Raw genomic sequence first — 26,099 nt, 5'->3', positions numbered from 1 at the left:
TAAATGCTGCATTTCCACCCTAGGCTTATACTCGAGTCAATAAGTTTTCCCAGTTTTTTGTGGCAAAATTAGGGGGGTCGGCTTATACTCGGGTCGGCTTATACTCGAGTATATACGGTATATATAAATGGGGAACTTTGCATTACATACAATTGGCTTTAATAAGATAAATACGCTGCATAGAGCATTTCATATATCTTAGCATACACCAAGATAATAAATAAATAATACAGAGTTCACCACTATAAAAAACATCAAGTGAATACACAAAAAATATGCAATGTATATAAAACAAGAATTTCCACCCTGTATTTGAAAATTTGCCATTCCTTCATTAAATACTGTATTTTTCGCTTTGTAAGACGCACTTTATTTCCCCCAAATTTGGGGGGGAAATGGGGGTGCGTCCTACAAAACGGATATACCGCTTACCGTTAAAGGCTGGGATGATGGGGTGTCCGCCACCGCTGCGGCGACGGTCCGCAGCCGCTGCCGCGGTTGTCCGCTGCTGCCCAGGGTGATGCTGGAGTCTCCGATGCTGCGGGGGGCTCTGGCGACATTTTGTGAAAGGCCAGAGCCCTCCGGCAGTTCGTCCATGCTTTCCTGTGCGACAGACTCCGGGAAAATGGACGCCGGAATCTCGGGAGATGAGATTTCAGCGCTGAGATCTCATCTCTCGAGATCTTGGTCCCAAGATCTCCATGTGCACATGTGCTGCCTCCCGGCGGCCATTTTCCCGAAGTCCACCGCACAGGAAAGAATGGACGAACTACCGGGGGCTCTGGCCTTTCACAAAATGTCGGCAGAGCCCCCCGCAGCACCAGAGACACCCCCGCAGCACCGGAGACACCCCCGCAGCATTGGAGACACCCCCGCAGCATTGGAGACACCCTCGCAGCATCGGAGACACCCCTGCAGCACCGGAGCCCCCCTGCAGCACAGGACACCTGCACACCCCCTCATCCCAGCCTGCAGCAACGCTCCACTCTTGCCTCCTCCAGCAGTGACCCTGGGACCCTGAGCCACAACCCCCGGTAAGCAATAAGACGCATGGATTATAAGAAAACGTTTTTTTCCTATTTATCTCCTCAAAATTTGGAGTGTGTCTTATAATCCGGAGCGTCTTACAAAGGGAAAAATACGGTATATATGTTCTTTGCAAAGCATAATAGAAGTAATCACAAACAGTACTGTGCAACGGTTTAGGCAGGTGTGAATAAAATGCTGCAATGTAAGAATACTTTAAAAAATACAATAATAGATTATTTTTAAGAATTAAAAAACTCAAAGTGAACGAAAACAAGAGAAATCCAAATTAAATCGGTATTTGGTGTGACTGGCATTGGCCTTCAAAATAGCATCAATTTTTCTAGGTACACTTGCAAATGCTATGTGAAATGTTCCCAATAAAAGCTGCAACTCAATCCACAAAAAAAGTTAGTCTCCACACAGGTCATCTGCTAACGGAAACATAGGTGGCTTCCACGTTACTGGTTGTAAAAATGCTCTGGAAAAGCTCTATGGCTCCTCAAAACCACCCCCCCCAAAGAACTCCAGAAAAATTCTGCGCTCCCTAATCCAAATGCCCCCTCCCTTCTGAGCCCCACAGTGTGCCTAAACCACATTCAGTGACCACATTTTTGGCATTTCTGTATCGATGAATGAATCCAGAAGCACAAGCGGAGCATAACCAAAGGGGTAGAATTTCCAAAATGGGGTTAGTTGAGGGGGGATTTTGCTCTTCTAGCATAAGAAGTCCACAAACTATTGTAGAAAGATCTGCTCTCCAGGAGGCAAACAGCGCTCCATTCCTCCCAAGTCTCGCCTTACGGCTAAGCAGTACTGTACAGCCACATATGGGGTATTTCTACATTCCGCAGAAATTGTGGGACAAATTTTGGTGCCATTTTTACCCATTTCTCTTTGTGAAAATGTCAAATCTAGGGTACAACAAAATTTTTGTGGTAAAAATGTTATTTTTTTTCCTTCACTGCCCAATAGTATAAAATTCTGTGACACACCTGTGGTGTCAATGTGATCATCGCACCCTTAAAAGAATGAAATAAGATGTGTAGTTGGTAAAATGTGGTTATCTACGGGCGTTCAGCTGTTCTGGCAGCTTAGAGGCTCTCCTAGTGGATCATAGCACCCACAAACCATAACAGTAAAATCTGCACTAAATTATGACGCTCCTTCCTTTCTGAGTTTTGCACAGTGCCTCAAAAGTAGTTCCTGATAACATGTAGGGAATTGGCTGATTTAATCAGCCATCAAGTGCCTCTAACAGCTGCAGGTGGATCTCAGATCCACCCATGGCTGTTAACAAGCTTAATTCCGCTGTCAATCACTGACAGCACCATTTAACAAGCTTGTAGCAGAGAGGCATTTTATCATAAGCAGTACATCTGTCCCTAGGGAGTCGCCAAGCAACATATGGAATAATTAGTTAGAGAGGTGTACTGCTAGTGACTTGTGAGGTGCGTTGGTCCCAGTGTGGCCAGAGCCTTAACGTTATTCCTTGGTTCCAGTGGGGTCAGTTCTGTATCCGTAATCCCCAGGTCCCAGTGTGGGCCAGTTGGGAACCCTGTCCTCTGGTCCTAAAGCTACCAGTGCCTGAACCCTGTCCCCTGGTAATGGAGCAGCCAGTGCCTAAACTCTGTCCTATGGTCCCGAAGAGGTCAGTGCCTGAACATTGTCCCTTGGTCCCAAAGCAGCCAGTCCTGTTCCCGAATTCCCCATGCAGCCCAGTGCATGAACACTTATCTAGTCCATGGGTGGCATGAATTAAGCCCTGAGGTCAGCAGCTGCAGTACCAGGTTCTGCCCTGGAGTTGTACCTGGTGATTACTTGCCACACAAGCCTGACCTCACCACTAGAGGCTCAAGTGGACACCAAGGTATCCGCTTAGCTACGCCCCTTCCTGGATAGGCTCAGCCCTGTGGCACAGTGGGTCCACAAGTCCACGGGCGCCACGGCTGGGTGTAACAGTCTGTTCGGCCCAGCTCTGGTTGCAACACATCATATTATAAAGCACCAGTAAATTCTTCTCTTTTCCAGTATTTCTAGATCATGATTAACAACAGATTAGCTGAATCCTTCTAAGCTCTACGTGGAAACAGGAGTCTCCTTTACCTGCATGAGTCATCCCCTTCTTCAACTCCTGACCCAGCTGCTCCCTTCTCCCCATGTCAGGGACTTGTGCAGTGACTAATGAGTCACACAAGGAAATGGCATATAATATGATGACAGCAATGTACTAAGAGGATAAAATTTTGATGGTAGTGCTTCTTTAAAGACTACCCCTCTGGCTTAACAGTACATAGTCTTAATCTGAGAAAGGAAATGATAGCTCCGAAATGCATTATTACTAGTGATGAGCAAAAGTGCTCGGATAAGGCATTATCCGAGCATGGTCGTGTGCTAACCGGGGGTCTTTGGTGTGCTCAAAAAATATATTTGAGTCCCCACGCCTGCATGTCTCGCAACTGTTTGACAGCCGCAACACATGCAGGGATTGTCTACCAGGCACTCCATGCATGAGTTGCAACTGTCGAACAGCCATGAAACATGCAGGTGCAGGGACTCTTAACAAATTTTTCGAGCACGCCGAAGATATTCGGTTAACATATTATCCGAGCACGTACGCTCATCACAAATTGTTGCCTTTTCCTACAAGATTGCTTTAAGATTCTACTTTTGATTAACTGCCTTTATTCAGATGTATTTTATTTTTCCTTAGAAAATTGATTTAATGAAAAAAAACAAAAACAAAGAATCCTGGAAGTGATGATGCATCAGTGAGTCTGTCTGGGATTACAAAATGAGATGAGAGGATTAGCGCAACTGTACATCACCGGAATGTTTGTGGTTAGTTTTCCAAGATATTTGGAACATCCTCTCTGCTGAGTTCCTTCAAAAACTATGTGCAAGTGTACACAGAAGAATTGATGCTTGATGCTCTTTTGAAGGCAAAGGGAGGCCACAACAAATATTGATTTAATTTAGATTTACATTGCTTTCATTCACTTTGCATGTTATTTAATTGACAAAATTAATAAAATAACTATGAACACTTATTTTCTAAAGCATTATTACTTTGAAGCATTTTATCCACCCCTGCCTAAAACTTTTGCACAGTACTGTATTTCAATAAGTACTTGTTGATCATGTTTTTTTCTTTTAAACTCACATTTCACCTTCTCAATCATAAAATCAACTTTACACATTTGTTTTTTTTATTTTTTAAATGTGTCACCTTTTTAATTTGTTCTCCCTACATCTAACCTACATTCTGTAGGTTAGTATGGTTAAGAGATGGATGTCTGTGCATGGATGACTGCAGGATCGGATTATACAGGTTTTGCTGCAACCGGTTACCTAGAAAGTTTTGGCATCCCTGAAATTGTTCAAGAAAATGAAGTATTTCTCTGGGAAAATTGCTGCAATTACACACATTTTGTTATACACGTTTATTTTATTTGTGTATTGGAACAACACAAAAAAAAAATGAGGAAAAAATGGCAAATTGGGCATAATTTCACACAAAACCCCCAAAATGGGTGGGAAAAATAGGGATTTTTGTGTACTCACCGTAAAATCCTTTTCTCCAAGCTATTCATTGGGGGACACAGACCGTGAGTGTATGCTGCTGCCAATAGGAGGCTGACACTAAGTGATAAAAAAAAAGTTAGCTCCTCCCCTGCAGTATATACCCTCCTGCTGGCTCTCAGCTAACCAGTTCGGTGCAAAAGCAGTAGGAGATCAATAACAATATATGAGCGTATAGCATGTCATATTCTAAAAAACAAGCATAAGCTAATAACAGGGTGGGAGCTGTGTCCCCCAATGAATGGCTTGGAGAAAAGGATTTTACGGTGAGTACACAAAAATCCCTATTTCTCCTTCGCCTCATTGGGGGACACAGACCGTGGGACGTCCCAAAGCAGTCCCTGGGTGGGGACAACAATAGATCAGGCCCTGTGTAACCGCTACTTACAAGTGCGCCACCGCGGCCTGCAGAGTCCGCCTACCCAGACTCACATCTGTGGAAGTGTGGGAATTATAGTGCTTCAAGAATGCATGCGGACTGGACGAATCCGCAAGCTTGCAGGCATGCCTTGCTGACGCCTGGTGCCTAGAACCCTTGATAGACAGGGAGATAGGCTGACATCTAGCACGGAAGGACTCCTGGATGGTGAAAAGAATTCACCATGTTATCATGGTCGATGAAACGGCTAAACCCTTCCTGAAAATGTCAGGAAGCCTTCCTCTACCGTCAGGAAGCCCAAATAAAATGTCCAACCTTCAGAAGGACGCTGTCCTCAAGACGTACCTACTCAGAGCACTCACTTCGTCCAGAATATGGGGGATCTTATTCCATTTTGTGGACTGGAGCCAAAAGAGATGAGGGAAGAACTATGCCCTCATAACAGTGGTAATACAGTACCACCTTGGTAACAAGGGATGGAGATGGCCTGTGGACAACCTTGCCTCGAAGGAAATAAGGGAAAAAAGTCTGAAAGAGCAGAGAAGCTAGCTCCGAAGACTCGTCAGAGTGAGAATATCGCAGAGAAGAACGGGACGACTTTCCCTGATAGTAAAGTCTGCCCGGATGAAAAAGGAGCCTACTGTAAGGCTCCTAGGAATAATAAGGTCCCAATGATCTAACGGTATGCGATAGGGAAGAACTACGTGTGAAAAGTCCCTACTTGCAGTTGTGCTGCGATAAGGCGAGAAGATACTAGCTCCGCAAACAAAAAACGGACGTGGTCAGAGCGGATCTCTGAGGATCACTGGAACTCCTTTCTGCTTCCGAAAGGCTTTCGGAAGCAGTGGAAGGGGAGTTATGGAAACTGGTACCACGGCAGAACCAGAGCATGGAGAGCGATGGCTCTTGGATCTCGAGGCCGAACCACGAACTCGAGTACATTGGCCTTCAGTCTGGATGTCATCCCACCTACAACTGGAGAGCTCCAGTAAGGACAGATCTGATGGAAGACTTCGGGGTGAAGTTCCCATGACTTGAGGCGGAACCCTGACGGCTGAATTTGTTTGCCGTTCAGAGTTCTACTTCTGGGATATATACTGCCGAGATCACCGAATAATAGACTTCGGCCCATCAGAGAAAGTGAGGTACCTCGGTCATGGCGCCTGATCGTGGGTACCTGCTAGATGACTGACGTAAGGCACCGCCGTGGCATTATCCAATTGAATTCGGATAGGGTGACCCACCAGAAGGCAGTGGACCTGATGTAAGACTACCGTTCGGATCTCCAGAACAATGATGGGGAGAAGAAGACTGGCATTGGTAGTTACTAATAACCATTGAACCGGGAGAAAGGCCCTGGATAAAGAAGGAGCTCAGAGACTATTGTCTGAAAGTCTATTTGACTTGCTGAAAACGAGCGGAGCGAAGGAAACCGCTTCCATTGTCGTCACCATTTTTCCTCAGAACTTTCTTAGCAAATCGAATGAAATGAGGGGGTGAGTAATCAAGTCCTCAGAACTCTCCTTGCGCGAGCTCCCTGTTGAAGGGCCATGACCTTGTCTCGAGGAAGAATTACCATCCTTCTAGAAGTGTGCAGGATCATCCTCAAAAAGGATATCTGCTGGGCTGGAAATGAGGAGAACTTGTCTAAGTGTAGCTGCCAGCCCAGGAGAGAAGGTATCGCAAGAGATATAGACGACTCAGCGTAGTCCTGGAAGGGCGGCTAGACAGACCAAACAGGGCAGGACGAGCACGCCTCTAGAGTGCAAGAGAAACATGACATCCGCCATGACCCGAGCGAACACTCTGGGTGCGGAAGCAAGGCCAAAGGACAAGGTTGTGACTTGAAAATGCTGTTGACGAATGGAAAGGCGAAGGAATTTTTGCAGAGGGTAAGCAACCCGAATGTCGATGGATGCCGGAAACTGCACCTTTTTCTGTTGAAGTAATGGCTGAGCGGAGGAACTCCATCCAAAGAAGCAGGACCATGTCAAAGGTTGTTAGAAGTTTGAGGTCCAGGGTCGATCTTACTTTTCGTTCCCCTGTTTGGAACCAAGAACCCTTAGATCTAGACTGTGCTGGACAATCCTTATACAATCCTTTGTCAGTCTCCCGCTCAAAGGATTTGATTGGCCAGTTATTGCTTGTGTGAATCAAGGTAGTTAAAGGTCTCCAGCCAGGAGACCATTGCTCTAGCAATCCATGCGGCCGCTAGGGAGGATAGAGCGCTGGACTCGAAGCCGCAAGACGGAACGAACCAGATTTGCTATCTGACAGTCCGTGGTATTTTTAATTGATGACCCATCAGGTAGGGATACTGGTAGGTATACCACAGGAGATTCTACCCGGTTAATCTGCCCCATGGCAGAATGTGCGGCTGCATCCAGCAGGTCATAGTCTCTTGCCATCTCCTCTTTTCACGGTGCAGAGATAAAAATTAGGAACCCTCGATCCATCAACCTCTTAACAGGGAAGTGGAGAGGAATTGTCCGCCTTCTTGAATCATCCACTAAATAGTGGTGATGCAGAGGGGGGAGCTCGTACGCCAAAAAGGGTGCCTCTATATGTCCACAGAGTACAGGTCTTCCAGTGAATCGCTTATCCGAATTGAATGGCAAATGCTCTCGAGGGAGTTTAGTCTCTGAAGCTCTGGCAAGCTCAGGCAATATCCAATCCATATTCAGAGCCTTGTTGTCATCAAATCATTGGTGAGGGAGCAGGAAACAAAAAACATCTGTTTTCTAGATGCCTGTAGGTTTCTAGACGCCTGCACGTTTCTAGAATACTTGCGGCCCCTGCTAGCCGACGGCTCCCATGAAGGATAGGGACCATGTATATTGGTCCTGCGAGCACTCCAAACACAGAGGGTACACAGAGGGATTCAATCTCTTGGTCAGAGAACCATGGATTGCGGTCAGTGACGAAGTCCACTGAGGGGAACTAGAGGATAAAGCTGGGGTCGGCGGCGGAGGGCTCCTCGGACTGATCAAGCGCCTTTAAGACCAGGGAATAATGGTCATGCACCTTTAAGACCAGGGAATACTGGTCATTCGCCTTTAAGACCAGGAAATACTGGCCATGCACCTTTAAGATCGGGGAATATTGGCCATGCGCCTTTAAGACCAGAGCATACTGGCCATGCGCCTTTAAGACCAGAGAATACTGGTCATGCGCCTTTAAGACCAGAGAATACTGGTCATGCGCCTTTAAGACCAGAGAATACTGGTCATGCGCCTTTAAGACCAGATAATACTGGTCATGCACCTTTAAGACCAGGGAATACTGGTCATGCACCTTTAAGACCAGGGAATACTGGTCATGCACCTTTAAGACCAGGGAATACTGGTCATGCACCTTTAAGACCAGGGAATACTGGTCATGCACCTTTAAGACCAGGGAATACTGGTCATGCACCTTTAAGACCAGGGAATACTGGTCGTGCACCTTTAAGACCAGAGAATACTGGTCGTGCACCTTTAAGACCAGAGAATACTGGTCGTGCACCTTTAAGACCAGAGAATACTGGTCGTGCACCTTTAAGACCAGAGAATACTGGTCGTGCACCTTTAAGACCAGAGAATACTGGTCGTGCACCTTTAAGACCAGAGAATACTGGTCGTGCACCTTTAAGACCAGGGAATACTGGTCATGCGCCTTTAAGACCAGGGAATACTGGTCATGCGCCTTTAAGACCAGGGAATACTGGTCATGCGCCTTTAAGACCAGGGAATACTGGTCATGCACCTTTAAGACCAGAGAATACTGGTCATGCGCCTTTAAGACTGGGAATACTGGCCATATGCCTTTAAGACCAGGGAATACTCTTTAATGCAAAAATACTGTCACCCCAGAGTGAGCTGGCCGGGTGGACCAAGATGGCCACCGGGAGCTGCAGAGTTGATAAAATCTCGCAGAGAGCGAGAAGCGCCAATTTGGGGGGCGGAGCCACAGACACGATGTTGAATAGGCCCAAGCCGTGGCCTAAATTTCTGTAGCCGGCGGACGTCACCAGCGGGGCGTTCCAGGCAAGACTTCCAGGATGCGGCCTACAAATCGGCCGAAGCCGGGGACTAAATTTTTGCAGCCATCCAGAGCGTTACCTCAGAGAGGTGGGCCACAGGGAAGTGGCTGAGGCTGCCTGTCAGCATGTGGATATCCCTCTGAAGATGGATCCACTCACCATTGGTGCGCGTCCCGGCATGGAGCCGCCGCGGATGTGGGTTTCAGCGCTGTTCTGTGCAGCGTGGACGGTGCAGGGATAAGCCTCAATCCATCATCCGTTTGTTAGGGAGGTGGAGAGGACCCGTCCGCCTCCTTGTGCCATCCGCTTTCACAGTGGTGGAACAGTGGGGGCTGCTCGGACGCCATAGAGAGGGGCCTCTGTACAGCCACGGAGTTCAGTCCGGGTGGACAGGGTCAGTTGTCCGGCATTAGGCCTGGCTCCAGGAGAGGATACATGGAGGCGACACTCCATGTGGTCGCCTGCTGATGGTGTGGGGAGATCGGGACCATGAAGGAACCGTCGCCCCTGAAGTAAGCTCAGGCATGGCTTCCCACGTCACAGGAGAGGGTACGGGGAGGTGACACTCGCCGTGCTCGCCTGTTGATGGTTCGGGGGAGATCGGAACCTTGAAAGGAACCGTCGCCCCTTCACTCAGTTAATTAAAAAATAAAAATTTACAGAAAAGTAAACAATAAAATAAAAACGTTGGGGTCTGAAACAGACCCATGTGCCTCCTACAAACACTAAGCATGAACTGGTTAGCTGAGAGCCAGCAGGAGGGTGTATACTGCAGGGGAGGAGATCACTTTTTTTGTATCACTTAGTGTCAGCCTCCTAGTGACAGCAGCATACACCCACGGTCTGTGTCCCACAATGAGGCGAAGGAGAAAATTGTTGGCACCTTTTCAAAATTGTGGGTAACCAACTTTGTTTCAAGCATTTAATGCTCGTTCAAACTCACCTGGGGCAAAGAACAGGTGTGGGCAATATGAAAATCACACCTGCAATCAGATAAAAAGTTTGCATTGTGTGCCTGTGTGTGACACACTAATCATGGAGAACAGAAAGAGGAGAAGAGACCTGTCTGAGGACTTGAGAACCAAAATTGTTGAAAAATATCAACAATCTCAAGGTTACAAGTCCATTTCCAGAGATCTTGATGTTCCTTTGTCCACGGTGCACAACATAATTAAGACGTTTACAACCCATCTCCCTGGATGTGGATGGCAGACAAAAAATTTATGAAATGTTCAAAAGCAGAATACTTCGAATGGTGGATAAGCAAGTTCCAAAGAAATTGAAGCTGTCCTGCAGGCTCTCAGTGTCAGTGTAATTGCAATAATTTTCCCTGAGAAATACTTCTTTTCTGGAACAATTTCAAGGGTGCCAACATTTTCAGACACAAAATAGATAGTCTTCATTAAAATCTGGTATCTGCAGCGGCAAAAGTGCTTGTTTTTCATTACACAAATATTGGCACTATTAAAAAAAAAAAAGCTGATTTTTTTAAGTAATTATTTTTAGGTAAACGTCCACCTTTGGGGATCATTATGTTTTTTTACTTATATAGTACTCATAAAGGATCCATTTATATGGGTAAAAATGGGGAAAAAATTGTTTAATAGTCGTACCATGTTTAAAATGTCTGTGGTGCCCCCAAAACTGTGTTGGCTCAGGCGGCCAGATTGGTCTTCCATAGAGAAGCTTTTCACAAGGTCACGACTTTTCTTTTCATCTGCAAAATAAACAAGTCAAGTCAATAAAAGGAGAGGAACCAAAGCAAAATTTTACAATAACGATTTGCCACGTGCAGAAAAACAAAAACACTCCTGTCTGTGTGGATATGAACATCATAGATTGGGTCACCCTAATATGACCCATTTCTGCGAATGGTCATCATGTAATACTAGATTTCTTCGGCAGGGGAAATGCCAGGCTGATTGTACCTTCTCCAAGTAAAATCAGATGTTAATTGCCATTGATTTCAATGTATTTTAATCTCTAGCATTCACTAATTATTGGATAAATAAGCTAATGTCACTATAAAGTATATACTACGGTACTATAAAGGCTCCCATGAAGCCAGCTTATATTATCTACCATTTATTATTTTACTAGTTGACAGGCTAGAGAATAATGTTTGATCACACTGGGTGCCATTATGCATGTTGCTTTACAATTCTTCTTCTTTTACCTGATTTAGAGGCTGCAGCGGAGTCATGGGCACTTGATTCACTACTGACTTGTCTTACTTTAAGAAGATTTGGAGGAACGGTACTGCTGGGGACCGGCAGTGAAGATTCCAGTAAATAATTATTTAATGGTGGCAGGGTGCGAGTCAGGTCACGTATCTGTTCAGGAGAATGTTTCTTGAAGAAAGAGAAACCAATTATGCATAAACTTTCCGTACGATGAGAGAAAATTAATTGAAGCACAATTCTTGAAAGCAAGCCTCAGATTCTAAGCAGCTGGTAAAAAACTGAAAGGCGCTGCCGATTACCAAAAGGAGGATTCTGCAGTGAATAGGTGAATAGTAATGAGCTGCAGGCTCCCAATGGCCATGGTGGGGTAATGCTCACCATGACTGTGCATACTTGTAGAAAACAACTCAACTGAATTAAAGGGATTCATTTAAAAGGGTTCAGACTACTTGAAAAGTAGAAAAGGTAATACACATAATCACAGATCCCTCGCAACCATCCATTCTGATAATCACCTGGCCCCTGCTGGTCTTTACTTCAAGGTCCATCTAGTCAAATGAGAAATTGGCAGAAATGACGGCCATCGCGGTAATGCCGGCCGAGTGGGCAATTCTGGTGTGCTGGGAGTGAAGACTAGCATGAACCAGACAAGCATCTGATTACGAATTTAATTTTATATATGCAATCTGAGCCCATTAAAAACTATTTTTATTGCTTGGAAAACTCCATTTTTGGATCGGTAATATTACAAACAAGAAGAAAGTGTCTGTTTTTTAAACTTTTACAAAGCTAACGATGTGCATATCTGAGCCAATGAGGACTAATTCACACAATCACACGGCGGCCATATAATCTCGCCATCATAACGGCGGCTAATCCCAGCATGACTGTGATTTTCTCAACCTGAGCTAACAGCTTCATGTATGACAGTAAGAATGTTCATTTGGGTCATGAAACCTGCAGTTTGGCCAGGATTTGTGGCCGATAAATAGAGACAAGAAAATGCGGCTGTAAAGTGGTCATGCACATTAGTTCTAAAACAGATCATGGTGAAGGTAGGCAGGAGTCATTTACAGCCTCCAATTGAATACATTGAATTTTCTTATTCACTGACTGCAAAAACAGATACTAAAAATTGTAACAAATGAAAACACAAAATGTAATAAAAACTCAATATTACAAAATTACTATTCTTAGTTTTCTAAAACTGGAAAAGCCCTCTAAGGCCGGGGTCACACTAGCGTAGAATACGGACGAGTGCTATGCGAGAAAACATCTCATAGCACTCGGCCCAGTGTTACTCTATGGGGCAGATCACATCTGTGATTATTTTCTCATGAGAAATAGGCATTCAAGAACAATGGCAGCATGCTGCTGTTGGCACCGAGACTCGGCCGAGTCTCAGCTCACTCGCACCCATACAAGTCTATGGGTGCGAGTGACACAGTGCACATCACTCCGATATCATCCGAGTGCTGTGCGATATACGCTGACGCCGCCAGTGGAGGAGATGGAGAAATTACTTTATCCGCCTCCTCCGCAGCTGTGCTCCGATTCTCTCTGTGCGAGAGGCTCGGGGAACAGTAGCATGACACTCGGCTCCCGCTCGCAGCAGAGCAGGAGCCGAGGGTCATTATAATCTCGTATCGGATGCCATAAGCTAGTGTGAACCCGGTATAAAAAGTATTCTCAACTTTGCTGCTCAGGAGATAATCACTCCCGTGACTCATGGCTTTCTACTTGACAAGGGATGTGTCACAACACAACTGTAGGGTGACCCGGGACCAGGGGCTCCTTCCCTGTTCCTAACACTAGGGAGCGCCCTAGCTCGTCTAATTCCCTGGGATACTTCTGAAGGTGAAGAGGCCGGGGCCTCCACCCTTGCCTTATCTCCTCAGGGCTCCATTTGTTCTCTTCCACCACCCTGGGAAGAGAGGCGCTACTGTGCACCGTAGTACACCAACCCGACAAACAAGATAACACAAACAAGGGTAATTTTGATATGAGATATAGCGCTTTTTTTATATCATGCTACTGGATTTACAGGGTTAAAAGGAAATAGTAAAAAAAAACAACAACATACTTTCTCTCTCCGTCTTACGCGTGCGGATGGAGATCTCTGGAGACTTGTAGATCCTTCTCTATTGCCATTGACCGTTAGATAATTCTCTTTCAGCTCATCAGAGAAGACCAGTTCAGATTCTTCAGGTCTAGGTACAGCAAACACCAGCATGTGACAGCCGCCGCACGCCACCTGAAGGAAAAGGGACAAAAATTTAAAATTTTAAACAAGAATGTGAAAAAATACAGTTTGTGTAGAACAAATACTGAAACACTGCAGATCAATAACAAACAATAAGGGCAATTCACATAGAAATGTTTAGTGAATGTTAGTTTGTTCAGGCTCAATGATTTACAGACATTGAAAAAAGGAGTTATGTATAATGTAAGCAATACAAAGGAAGATTACATCAAAATTTCTTAGAAAACAGATCATCGCCATCTTTTTGCCAAGTATTTAGAGCCTGCTGCTTTTCCTGCTTAGAACTTCTAAAGCTTTCCATTCGTTAGTACTGGAGGCTGGACCTGTAGCCCAACAGTTCCTGGCACAAAATACAGAATGCAAGATTTTTCTTCCTTGATTTGATTTTTCTACAAAACATTGAGAGCTGAAGAACTGTCAAAATCATATGAAAAAAAAACCCCTCAGTCTAAAATAGTATAATTTTATTATTAAAAACAAGGCAAACAAACCCACCTATAAAACCCAACACTAATCAAACACAACCAAAAACAAGAAAAAAAGTGTGAAAAAATGTGCATCAAACGAATAAAAACTAATGGGGAGACCTAGATCACCCTATTAAAGGCCACTAGATTGCCCCTGCCTAGCTGCGGAGGTAGACGCCCTAGGGGGGGGGGAGCGTTGTGGCGCCCCCGCTCCTCGATGACTATCCCTATGGGCCCTATAAAGCCCTACGGCCACTAGTGTAAGCCACTACCCACACACTAAAGGGTCCTCTAGCACTAGACAGAAAGATACTATTCTAGGGATTACCTAGTTCCCCACAAGTAACACACTATATACACACACACTTATGGCGATATATACGTCACAGTGGTATAGTAATTCACAGCGGCCCAAAGATACTTAACACGGTGTAGATACACTTCTAGACATATCCAACCGGATCATCTAAACATTTTTTACATGGGCTAACATTTACAATAGTGTGGGTAAAAATCAAGATAATTTCAGCCAGATCGACTTATTATGATGCATGGGCTATAATACCCATAAAAGCTGAAGAACTGCAAATAAATCCAATTCCTACAGATTGACGTAAGACATGATAATTCTGTGACCATATGCAAGTATCTATTAGTAACAACCGATTGGAAGATATATACGGTAGATGAGTTATTATGTCAAGTAGTTTAACATTTAATCAGTTCACCACATATCTGCCAATCAAAAAGCCTTATATGTATACATATAATGTAATAGATAAACCATTATTTCTTATTTTTAGTGACTCTATAGCGACAGGGTCTGTTCCGCAGGACTGGCGCATAGCAAATGTGGTGCCAATATTCAAAAAGGGCTCTAAAAGTGAACCTGGAAATTATAGGCCAGTAAGTCTAACCTCTATTGTTGGTAAAATATTTGAAGGGTTTCTGAGGGATGTTATTCTGGATTATCTCAATGAGAATAACTGTTTAACTCCATATCAGCATGGGTTTATGAGAAATCGCTCCTGTCAAACCAATCTAATCAGTTTTTATGAAGAGGTAAGCTATAGACTGGACCAAGGTGAGTCATTGGACGTGGTATATCTCGATTTTTCCAAAGCGTTTGATACCGTGCCGCACAAGAGGTTGGTACACAAAATGAGAATGCTTGGTCTGGGGGAAAATGTGTGTAAATGGGTTAGTACAGTGGGGCAAAAAAGTATTTAGTCAGTCAGCAATAGTGCAAGTTCCACCACTTAAAAAGATGAGAGGCGTCTGTAATTTACATCATAGGTAGACCTCAACTATGGGAGACAAACTGAGAAAAAAAAATCCAGAAAATCACATTGTCTGTTTTTTTAACATTTTATTTGCATATTATGGTGGAAAATAAGTATTTGGTCAGAAACAAAATTTCATCTCAATACTTTGTAATATATCCTTTGCTGGCAATGACAGAGGTCAAACGTTTTCTGTAAGTCTTCACAAGGTTGCCACACACTGTTGTTGGTATGTTGGCCCATTCCTCCATGCAGATCTCCTCTAGAGCAGTGATGTTTTTGGCTTTTCGCTTGGCAACACGGACTTTCAACTCCCTCCAAAGGTTTTCTATAGGGTTGAGATCTGGAGACTGGCTAGGCCACTCCAGGACCTTGAAATGCTTCTTACGAAGCCACTCCTTCGTTGCCCTGGCGGTGTGCTTTGGATCATTGTCATGTTGAAAGACCCAGCCACGTTTCATCTTCAATGCCCTTGCTGATGGAAGGAGGTTTGCACTCAAAATCTCACGATACATGGCCCCATTCATTCTTTCATGTACCCGGATCAGTCGTCCTGGCCCCTTTGCAGAGAAACAGCCCCAAAGCATGATGTTTCCACCACCATGCTTTACAGTAGGTATGGTGTTTGATGGATGCAACTCAGTATTCTTTTTCCTCCAAACACGACAAGTTGTGTTTCTACCAAACAGTTCCAGTTTGGTTTCATCAGACCATAGGACATTCTCCCAAAACTCCTCTGGATCATCCAAATGCTCTCTAGCAAACTTCAGACGGGCCCGGACATGTACTGGCTTAAGCAGTGGGACACGTCTGGCACTGCAGGATCTGAGTCCATGGTGGCGTAGTGTGTTACTTATGGTAGGCCTTGTTACATTGGTCCCAGCTCTCTGCAGTTCATTCACTAGGTCCCCCCGCGTGGTTCTGGGATTTTTGCTCACCGTTCTTGTGATCATTCTGACCCCACGGGGTGGGATTTTGCGTGGAGCCCCAGATCGAGGGAGATTATCAGTGGTCTTGTATGTCTTCCATTTTCTAATTATTGCTCCCACTGTTGATTTCTTCACTCCAAGCTGGTTGGCTATTGCAGATTCAGTCTTCCCAACCTGGTGCAGGGCTACAATTTTGTTTCTGGTGTCCTTTGACAGCTCTTTGGTCTTCACCATAGTGGAGTTTGGAGTCAGACTGTTTGAGGGTGTGCACAGGTGTCTTTTTATACTGATAACAAGATTAAACAGGTGCCATTACTACAGGTAATGAGTGGAGGAAAGAGGAGACTCTTAAAGAAGAAGTTACAGGTCTGTGAGAGCCAGAAATCTTGATTGTTTGTTTCTGACCAAATACTTATTTTCCACCATAATATGCAAATAAAATGATAAAAAAACAGACAATGTGATTTTCTGGACTTTTTTTTCTCAGTTTGTCTCCCATAGTTGAGGTCTACCTATGATGTAAATTACAGACGCCTCTCATCTTTTTAAGTGGTGGAACTTGCACTATTGCTGACTGACTAAATACTTTTTTGCCCCACTGTAACTGGCTTAGTGATAGAAAGCAGAGGGTGGTTATAAATGGTATAGTCTCTAACTGGGTCGCTGTGACCAGTGGGGTACCGCAGGGGTCAGTATTGGGACCTGTTCTCTTCAACATATTCATTAATGATCTGGTAGAAGGTTTACACAGTAAAATATCGATATTTGCAGATGATACAAAACTATGTAAAGCAGTTAATACAAGAGAAGATAGTATTCTGCTACAGATGGATCTGGATAAGTTGGAAACTTGGGCTGAAAGGTGGCAGATGAGGTTTAACAATGATAAATGTAAGGTTATACACATGGGAAGAAGGAATCAATGTCACCATTACACACTGAATGGGAAACCACTGGGTAAATCTGACAGGGAGAAGGACTTGGGGATCCTAGTTAATGATAAACTTACCTGGAGCAGCCAGTGCCAGGCAGCAGCTGCCAAGGCAAACAGGATCATGGGGTGCATTAAAAGAGGTCTGGATACACATGATGAGAGCATTATACTGCCTCTGTACAAATCCCTAGTTAGACCGCACATGGAGTACTGTGTCCAGTTTTGGGCACCGGTGCTCAGGAAGGATATAATGGAACTAGAGAGAGTACAAAGGAGGGCAACAAAATTAATAAAGGGGATGGGAGAACTACAATACCCAGATAGATTAGCGAAATTAGGATTATTTAGTCTAGAAAAAAGACGACTGAGGGGCGATCTAATAACCATGTATAAGTATATAAGGGGACAATACAAATATCTCGCTGAGGATCTGTTTATACCAAGGAAGGTGACGGGCACAAGGGGGCATTCTTTGCGTCTGGAGGAGAGAAGGTTTTTCCACCAACATAGAAGAGGATTCTTTACTGTTAGGGCAGTGAGAATCTGGAATTGCTTGCCTGAGGAGGTGGTGATGGCGAACTCAGTCGAGGGGTTCAAGAGAGGCCTGGATGTCTTCCTGGAGCAGAACAATATTGTATCATACAATTATTAGGTTCTGTAGAAGGACGTAGATCTGGGTATTTATTATGATGGAATATAGGCTGAACTGGATGGACAAATGTCTTTTTTCGGCCTTACTAACTATGTTACTATGTTACTATATGTACTTAGCAAGTATCTAATTTTCTTCTTCACAACGAGTTGAGTGCTGGGTTTTGTTACTGGTTATTCTATGGTTTGGGAACCTACCCATGCACCACTCTAGAGTTGTGCACACGTTGTTCTCTCACTATATGTACTTAGCACCTAGTTATTTACACCCCTGGTGAATTCTTGGATTCAGATATCAATGATCGCCTGTGCTGTGCTTACTGTTGTGTGGGGGCACAGCTGCAGCTGGCCCAGTGGATATGGATTTCAAAGCATGTAGCCAGGGGAGGCACTGTTACATCTGCTGCCGTGGAGATGAGCTGAATCCTAACAGTGTGCACATTGCGTACTGATAAGTTTCAAGAAGCTGCTGAAAATTTGCCCAGGGGTGGACATCTCATCTGCTTTAACGCTTTCCAGCTCCACGGGGAGCCACTGGTGCTTCTGCTGCTATGTGGAGATACTGGTCCCATGAGGGGACACTGGTGCCATGAAGAAGCACTGTTACGCCATCGGGAGCCATTGATATGCCTGCTGCTTGGTGAATACACTACTGTTGTACAGAAGCAATGGCGTGCCTGCTATTGTGAAGAGGGTCTGATGAACCTGCTGCCGTGGAAAAACACTGCTGCCATTGGGAGGCAGTTCTGTGGCTGCTGCCGTGGGGGGAGAGCACTGTTGTGCCTGTTGCCGTGGGGAGGTACAGATGCTCCTGCTGCTGTGGAAGACACTGCTGCGCCTGCTGTCATGGAGAGGCACTGCTACTAATGTTGCCATGGGGAGGCACTGATGCGCCTGTTGCCATGGGGAGGCACTGATGCGCCTGTTGCCGTGTGGAGGCACTGATGCGCATGTTGCCGTAGGGAGGCACTGATGCGCCTGTTGCCGTGGGGAGGCACTGATGCGCCTGTTGCCGTGGGGAGGCACTGATGCGCCTGTTGCCGAGGGGAGGCACTGATGCGTCTGTTGCCGTGGGGAGGCACTGATGCGCCTGTTTTCGGGGGAAGGCACTGATGTGCCTGCTGCCGTGGGGAGGCACTCATGCGCCTGCTGCCGTGGGGAGGCATTGATGCGCCTGTTGCCGTGGGGAGGCACTGATGTGCCTGCTGCTGTGGGGAGGCACTGATGCGCCTGCTGCCGTGGGGAGGCACTGATGCGCCTGCTGCCGTGGGGAGGCACTAATTCAATTCTTATTAATTATATTTTGTAGTCTAAAACTTTAGCTTTGCTCCTAAGACTTTCATTGGAGTGCATTCACTTTTGCAAAATGGTTTTGAATAAATTTAAGAAAATTACTTTTTTGGGTGAGCAAAATAATAAATCTTGTTTGCAATCAACGGCCCACATTTGTGGCAGTATTTTGTTGTTTGGTATGCCATATGAAGTATTGATTCTGAAAGAAAACAAAATTTTTTTCAAAAAAATATGCTGGGATTATGCTGAGCATAGTAAGGTGAATAAATTAAGGTGCTAGAAGATATATCCAGGAAAAGATGACACTTGGTACAGCAACAAAGCAAAGAAATACTTAGAAACAAGATTTGACATGAATATCTGATGAGATATTTAGCAGTAAACAGCTATGAGCTTTTTACTGCAGAGCTATGAAACAACTGGACCCTTAGGGTATGTTTCCACGTTCAGGAAACGCTGCGTTTTTGACGCTGCGTTGAGCCGCAGCGTCAAAAACGCAGCGTCCAGATGTTACAGCATAGTGGAGGGGATTTAATGAAATCCCGTCTCCACTATGCAGGAAAAAACGCATGCGGCATAGCCGTGGAAAAGCACATGCGGCGCGTCTTTTCAGAACGCAGCATGTCGTTACAATGAGCAAAACACGCAAGAACACCGCAGGTGACCTGCCAGTGACCTTAGGTGCAGATTTGGTCAGAATTTTGCCTGCATAAAATCCTGACCAAATCCTGAAGCAAGCCTGAACATGGACACATACCCTAAGTTGTTTCAGGCTATGTTCACGCGTTGCATTTTGCTGCGTTTTTTATGCAAATTAAAAGTTGCTTTTTACAGTAATCCCTTTAAAAACCTATATTCATTATAAACTTCTAAAAAATGCACCTCTGGGGCATACTACTATCCTGCATTTACTGCATATTCTGTAATATTTTGCATATTTGTCATAACTTTTATACCTGGCATCCTGATGATCCTACATATGGAGAAACGCGTCGAGGCATGAGATGTATAGATTGTCATCATGACAGAACAACAAAACAATAAGTTCTATGATATTTTATATATGGGGTGTGCTTGAATTATCATGAGAACAGGATTACTTTGTGTAGATTAGAATGTTATTTACCTTAGCATCAAGGGAACATTAGGGCAAATAAGGGCAAGCAACCGTGGAGCAGGGGCGCCAAATCCCCTATCATTAGAGTGCCAACCTCCGCTGCTAGGTAGGAACAGCCTAGTGGACATCATAGGGTTGTATAGTCCCACTATTTGTGATATAACCTGTGATGTATGTTGATCTAATATGACACAGTCTGTGAAGAATGAAAAGTGGAATCTGATTGGTTGCTAAGGGCAACTGAGTTAGTTTCACTTTACACCATGTTTGATAAATCTCCCCCTCCATAACCGTATTACACATACTGTCCACCTACTTTTGGACCACCCTGTATATTGTAAGATGGCTTGAGGGGAGATATGTATCATTGAGGCTGATAGCTTCGGTGATGTGAGCTCAGAAAGCATGCTCCAGAACATACAATGCTGAGAGAGTTATAAGGGCATTCCAGGGCTGGGTTTTAAGAGCAGTCAAAAGAGATGGGTGGGAATGACTGCTCACATATCTCCACCCCAGGGGTGTGGTTAGGCAGATAACATGGAGACCAAGTGTGTCATTCAATGTGACTGGAGGTGTGGAGGCCTCCAGTGTGTTTGCTGAAAAACACCGACCTGAGTTGGTGGACCCACCGTACGATATGGACTGTTTGTTTTCACTTTGTGCTGGAGAAGGCCATCTTCATAATGTACCGTATTTTTCAGACTATAAGGCGCACCCGAAATTTTCAGAAGGAAAATAGGGAAATATATATTAATGTGTCAAATGGGGGTCCTTCTAACAGTCCGAATTCAGCTTACTGGGGGGGATCGGCAGCGGCAGAGCGTGGTCACAGGGGGTGTTCGGTGGTCCGGCAATATGACTCCCATCCCAGGCTGGTGCAGCAGGTACGGTGGTCTTCACGAAATCCTATCCCAGGCTGGTGCGGCTGATGTGGGCAGATGAGGCTGGTGTGGGCAAGTGATGTTGGTGCGGGCAGGTGCAGGCAGGTCAGGCTGGTGTGGGCAGCTGACGCAGTGGTGCTCTGTGGTGTGGGGGGCTCCGCCGGAATTTTGTGAAAGTCCTTAGGCCCCGCACATCCAATGCTGTGATGCAGAGGCACATGCTCAGATTGAGATCTCAGTGCAATAATAGGTGCATTTTTTGAAGTTTATAATAGACTAGATGGTGGCCCGATTCTAACGCATCGGGTATTCTAGAATATGTACGTATGTATGTATGTATGTATGTATGTATATAGCAGCCACATAGTATATAGCAAAGGCCACGTAGTATATAGGAGCCATGTAGTATATAGCAGCCACGCAGTATATAACACAGCCACATAGTATATAACATAGCCCACGTAATGTATTGCACAGGCCACGCAGTATATAACACAGGCCACGCAGTATATAACGCAGCCCACGCAGTATATAACACAGACCACGTAATATATAGCACAGCCAACACAGTATATAACACAGCATACGCAGTATATAACACAGCACACACAGTATATAACACAGCACACACAGTATGTAACACAGCACACACAGTATATAACACAGCACACGCAGTATATAACACAGCACACGCAGTATATAACAGCACACGCAGTATATAACACAACACGCAGTATATAACACAGCCCACGCAGTATATAACACTGCCCACACGGTATATACCACAGGGCATGCAGTATATAACACAGCCACGCAGTATATAACACAGCCCACGCAGTATGTAAACACAGGGAATACAGTATATAACACAGGGCATGCAGTATATAACACAGGTCACGCAGTATATAACACAGGCCACGCAGTATATAACACAGGCCACGTAGTATAACAGTGGCCACGCAGTATATAACAGTGGTCACGCAGTATATAACACAGCCCACACAGTATATAGGACAGCCCACGCAGTATATAACACAGACCACGTAATATATAGCACAGCGCACACAGTATATAACACAGCATACGCAGTATATAACACAGCACACACAGTATATAACACAGCATACACAGTATATAACACAGCACACGCAATATATAACACAGCACACGCAGTATATAACACAGCACACGCAGTATATAACAGCACACGCAGTATATAACACAACACACGCAGTGTATTAGCACACGCAGTATATAACAGCACACGCAGTATATAACACAACACACGCAGTGTATAACACAGCATATGCAGTATATAACACAGCCCACGCAGTATATAACACAGCCTGTTGTGAATTCTGTTGTCGGGCTCCCTCCTGTGATCACGAATGGTACTTTGGCTGGTTCTGTCCATGGACTTCCTCTGGTGGGTGTTTCTGAGTTTCCTTCCTCAGGTGACGAGGTTAATTCGTTAGCTGGCTGCTCTATTTAACTCCACTTAGATCTTTGCTCCATGCCACCTGTCAATGTTCCAGTATTGGTCTAGTTCACTCCTGGATCGTTCTTGTGACCTGTCTTCCCAGCAGAAGCTAAGTTCCAGCTTGTATTTCTTTGGTTTGCTATTTTTCTGTCCAGCTTGCTATTTTTATTGTTGTCTTGCTTGCTGGAAGCTCTGGGATGCAGAGGGAGCGCCTCCGCACCGTGAGTCGGTGCGGAGGGTCTTTTTGCGCCCTCTGCGTGGTCTTTTTGTAGGTTTTTGTGCTGACCGCAAAGTAACCTTTCCTATCCTCGGTCTGTTCAGTAAGTCGGGCCTCACTTTGCTAAATCTATTTCATCTCTGTGTTTGTATTTTCATCTTTACTCACAGTCATTATATGTGGGGGGCTGCCTTTTCCTTTGGGGAATTTCTCTGAGGCAAGGTAGGCTTTATTTTTCTATCTTCAGGACTAGCTAGTTCCTTAGGCTGTGCCGAGTTGCATAGGGAGCGTTAGGCGCAATCCACGGCTATTTCTAGTGTGTTTGATAGGATTAGGGATTGCGGTCAGCAGAGTTCCCACGTCCCAGAGCTCGTCCTTTATTATCAGTAACTATCAGGTCATTCCGTGTGCTCTTAACCACCAGGTCCATTATTGTCCTGACCACAGCTGTAGAGGCTTTTCAGGAGTTGAAGCGTCGTTTTTCTTCTGCCCCTGTGTTGTGCCAGCCAGATGTTTCGTTCCCGTTTCAGGTTGAGGTTGATGCTTCTGAGATTGGAGCAGGGGCTGTTTTGTCGCAAAGAAGTTCTGATGGCTCGGTGATGAAGCCATGTGCTTTCTTTTCTAGAAAGTTTTCGCCTGCTGAGCGTAATTATGATGTTGGTAATCGTGAGTTGTTGGCCATGAAGTGGGCATTCGAGGAGTGGCGTCATTGGCTTGAAGGAGCCAAGCATCGCGTGGTGGTCTTGACAGATCACAAGAATTTGACTTATCTGGAGTCTGCCAAACGGTTGAATCCGAGACCGGCTCGATGGTCGTTATTTTTCTCCCGTTTTGATTTTGTGGTTTCGTACCTTCCGGGCTCTAAGAATGTGAAGGCTGATGCCCTGTCAAGGAGTTTTGTGCCTGACTCTCCGGGTGTTCCTGAGCCGGCGGGTATTCTCAAAGAGGGGGTAATTTTGTCTGCCATCTCCCCTGATTTGCGGCGGGTGCTGCAAAAATTTCAGGCTGATAGACCTGACCGTTGCCCAACGGAGAAACTGTTTGTCCCTGATAGATGGACTAGTAGAGTTATCTCTGAGATTCACTGTTCAGTGTTGGCTGGGCATCCTGGAATCTTTGGTACCAGAGATTTGGTGGCTAGATCCTTTTGGTGGCCGTCTTTGCCACGGGATGTGCGTTCTTTTGTGCAGTCCTGTGGGACTTGTGCTCGGGCTAAGCCCTGCTGTTCTCGTGCCAGTGGGTTGCTTTTGCCCTTGCCGGTCCCGAAGAGGCCCTGGACGCATATTTCTATGGATTTTATTTCGGATCTCCCCGTCTCTCAAAAGATGTCGGTCATTTGGGTGGTTTGTGATCGCTTTTCTAAGATGGTCCATTTGGTACCTTTGTCTAAATTGCCTTCCTCCTCTGATTTGGTGCCATTATTTTTCCAGCATGTGTTTCGTTTACATGGTATCCCGGAGAACATAGTTTCTGACAGAGGTTCCCAGTTTGTTTCGAGGTTTTGGCGATCTTTTTGTGCAAGGATGGGCATTGATTTGTCTTTTTCCTCGGCTTTCCATCCTCAGACAAATGGCCAAACCGAACGAACTAATCAAACTTTGGAAACATATCTGAGATGCTTTGTTTCTGCTGATCAGGATGATTGGGTGTCCTTTTTGCCTTTGGCTGAGTTCGCCCTTAATAATCGGGCCAGCTCGGCTACTTTGGTTTCGCCGTTTTTCTGCAATTCTGGTTTCCATCCTCGTTTCTCTTCAGGGCAGGTTGAGTCTTCGGACTGTCCTGGTGTAGATACTGTGGTGGATAGGTTGCAGCAGATTTGGACTCATGTGTTGGACAATTTGACATTGTCCCAGGAGAAAGCTCAACGTTTCGTTAACCGCCGGCGCTGTTTGGGTCCCCGACTTCGTGTTGGGGATTTGGTTTGGTTGTCGTCTCGTTATGTTCCTATGAAGGTTTCCTCTCCTAAGTTTAAGCCTCGTTTCATTGGTCCGTATAAGATTTCTGAGGTTATCAATCCTGTGTCATTTCGTTTGGCCCTTCCTGCTTCTTTTGCCATCCATAATGTGTTCCATAGGTCGTTATTGCGGAGATACGTGGCGCCTGTGGTTCCATCCGTTGATCCTCCTGCCCCGGTGTTGGTTGAGGGGGAGTTGGAGTATGTGGTGGAGAAGATTTTGGATTCTCGTGTTTCGAGACGGAAACTCCAGTACCTGGTCAAGTGGAAGGGTTATGGTCAGGAAGATAATTCCTGGGTTTTTGCCTCTGATGTTCATGCTGCCGATCTGGTTCGTGCCTTTCATTTAGCTCATCCTGGTCGGCCTGGGGGCTCTGGTGAGGGTTCGGTGACCCCTCCTCAAGGGGGGGGTACTGTTGTGAATTCTGTTGTCGGGCTCCCTCCTGTGGTCATGAATGTTACTTCGGCTGGTTCTGTCCATGGACTTCCTCTGGTGGGTGTTTCTGAGTTTCCTTCCTCAGGTGACGAGGTTAATTCGTTAGCTGGCTGCTCTATTTAACTCCACTTAGATCTTTGCTCCATGCCACCTGTCAATGTTCCAGTATTGGTCTAGTTCACTCCTGGATCGTTCTTGTGACCGGTCTTCCCAGCAGAAGCTAAGTTCCAGCTTGTATTTCTTTGGTTTGCTACTTTTCTGTCCAGCTTGCTATTTTTATTGTTGTCTTGCTTGCTGGAAGCTCTGGGACGCAGAGGGAGCGCCTCCGCACCGACTCACGGTCTTTTTGCACCCTCTGCGTGGTCTTTTTGTAGGTTTTTGTGCTGACCGCAAAGTAACCTTTCCTATCCTCGGTCTGTTCAGTAAGTCGGGCCTCACTTTGCTAAATCTATTTCATCTCTGTGTTTGTATTTTCATCTTTACTCACAGTCATATGCGGGGGGCTGCCTTTTCCTTTGGGGAATTTCTCTGAGGCAAGGTAGGCTTTATTTTTCTATCTTCAGGGCTAGCTAGTTCCTTAGGCTGTGCCGAGTTGCATAGGGAGCGTTAGGCGCAATCCACGGCTATTTCTAGTGTGTTTGATAGGATTAGGGATTGCGGTCAGCAGAGTTCCCACGTCCCAGAGCTCGTCCTTTATTATCAGTAACTATCAGGTCATTCCGTGTGCTCTTAACCACCAGGTCCATTATTGTCCTGACCACCAGGTCATAACAACAGCCCACACGGTATATAGCACAGGGCATGCAGTATATAACACAGCCACGCAGTATATAACACAGCCCACGCAGTATGTAAACACAGGGAATGCAGTATGTAACACAGGTCACGCAGTATATAACACAGGTCACGCAGTATATAACACAGGCCACGGAGTATATAACACAGGCCACGCAGTATATAACACAGGCCACGCAGTATAACAGTGGCCACGCAGTATATAACA

At 45.3% G+C, this 26,099-nt stretch overlaps 1 protein-coding gene across 2 annotated transcripts in view; it reads right to left on the bottom strand.

Moving 5' to 3' along the window:
• RPGR (retinitis pigmentosa GTPase regulator) overlaps positions 1-26,099 on the bottom strand; it is a 99,419-nt gene that overhangs the window by 13,041 nt on the left and 60,279 nt on the right. For both annotated transcript variants that reach the window (XM_069761616.1, XM_069761617.1), the window contains exons 10-12: positions 13,275-13,445; positions 11,185-11,359; positions 10,622-10,725 (exon numbers count right to left, since the gene is read on the bottom strand). In XM_069761616.1, coding sequence (XP_069617717.1) covers positions 10,622-10,725; positions 11,185-11,359; positions 13,275-13,445 — 450 coding nt within the window. The remainder of the gene's footprint in view (positions 1-10,621; positions 10,726-11,184; positions 11,360-13,274; positions 13,446-26,099) is intronic.

Source organism: Ranitomeya imitator, chromosome 3 (genome assembly GCF_032444005.1).
Source record: "Ranitomeya imitator isolate aRanImi1 chromosome 3, aRanImi1.pri, whole genome shotgun sequence".
In the NCBI taxonomy this organism is placed as follows: Eukaryota; Metazoa; Chordata; class Amphibia; order Anura; family Dendrobatidae; genus Ranitomeya; species Ranitomeya imitator.
The sequence above is the reverse complement of the archived record's forward strand: the minus strand, read 5'-3'. Positions and strand labels throughout refer to the sequence as shown.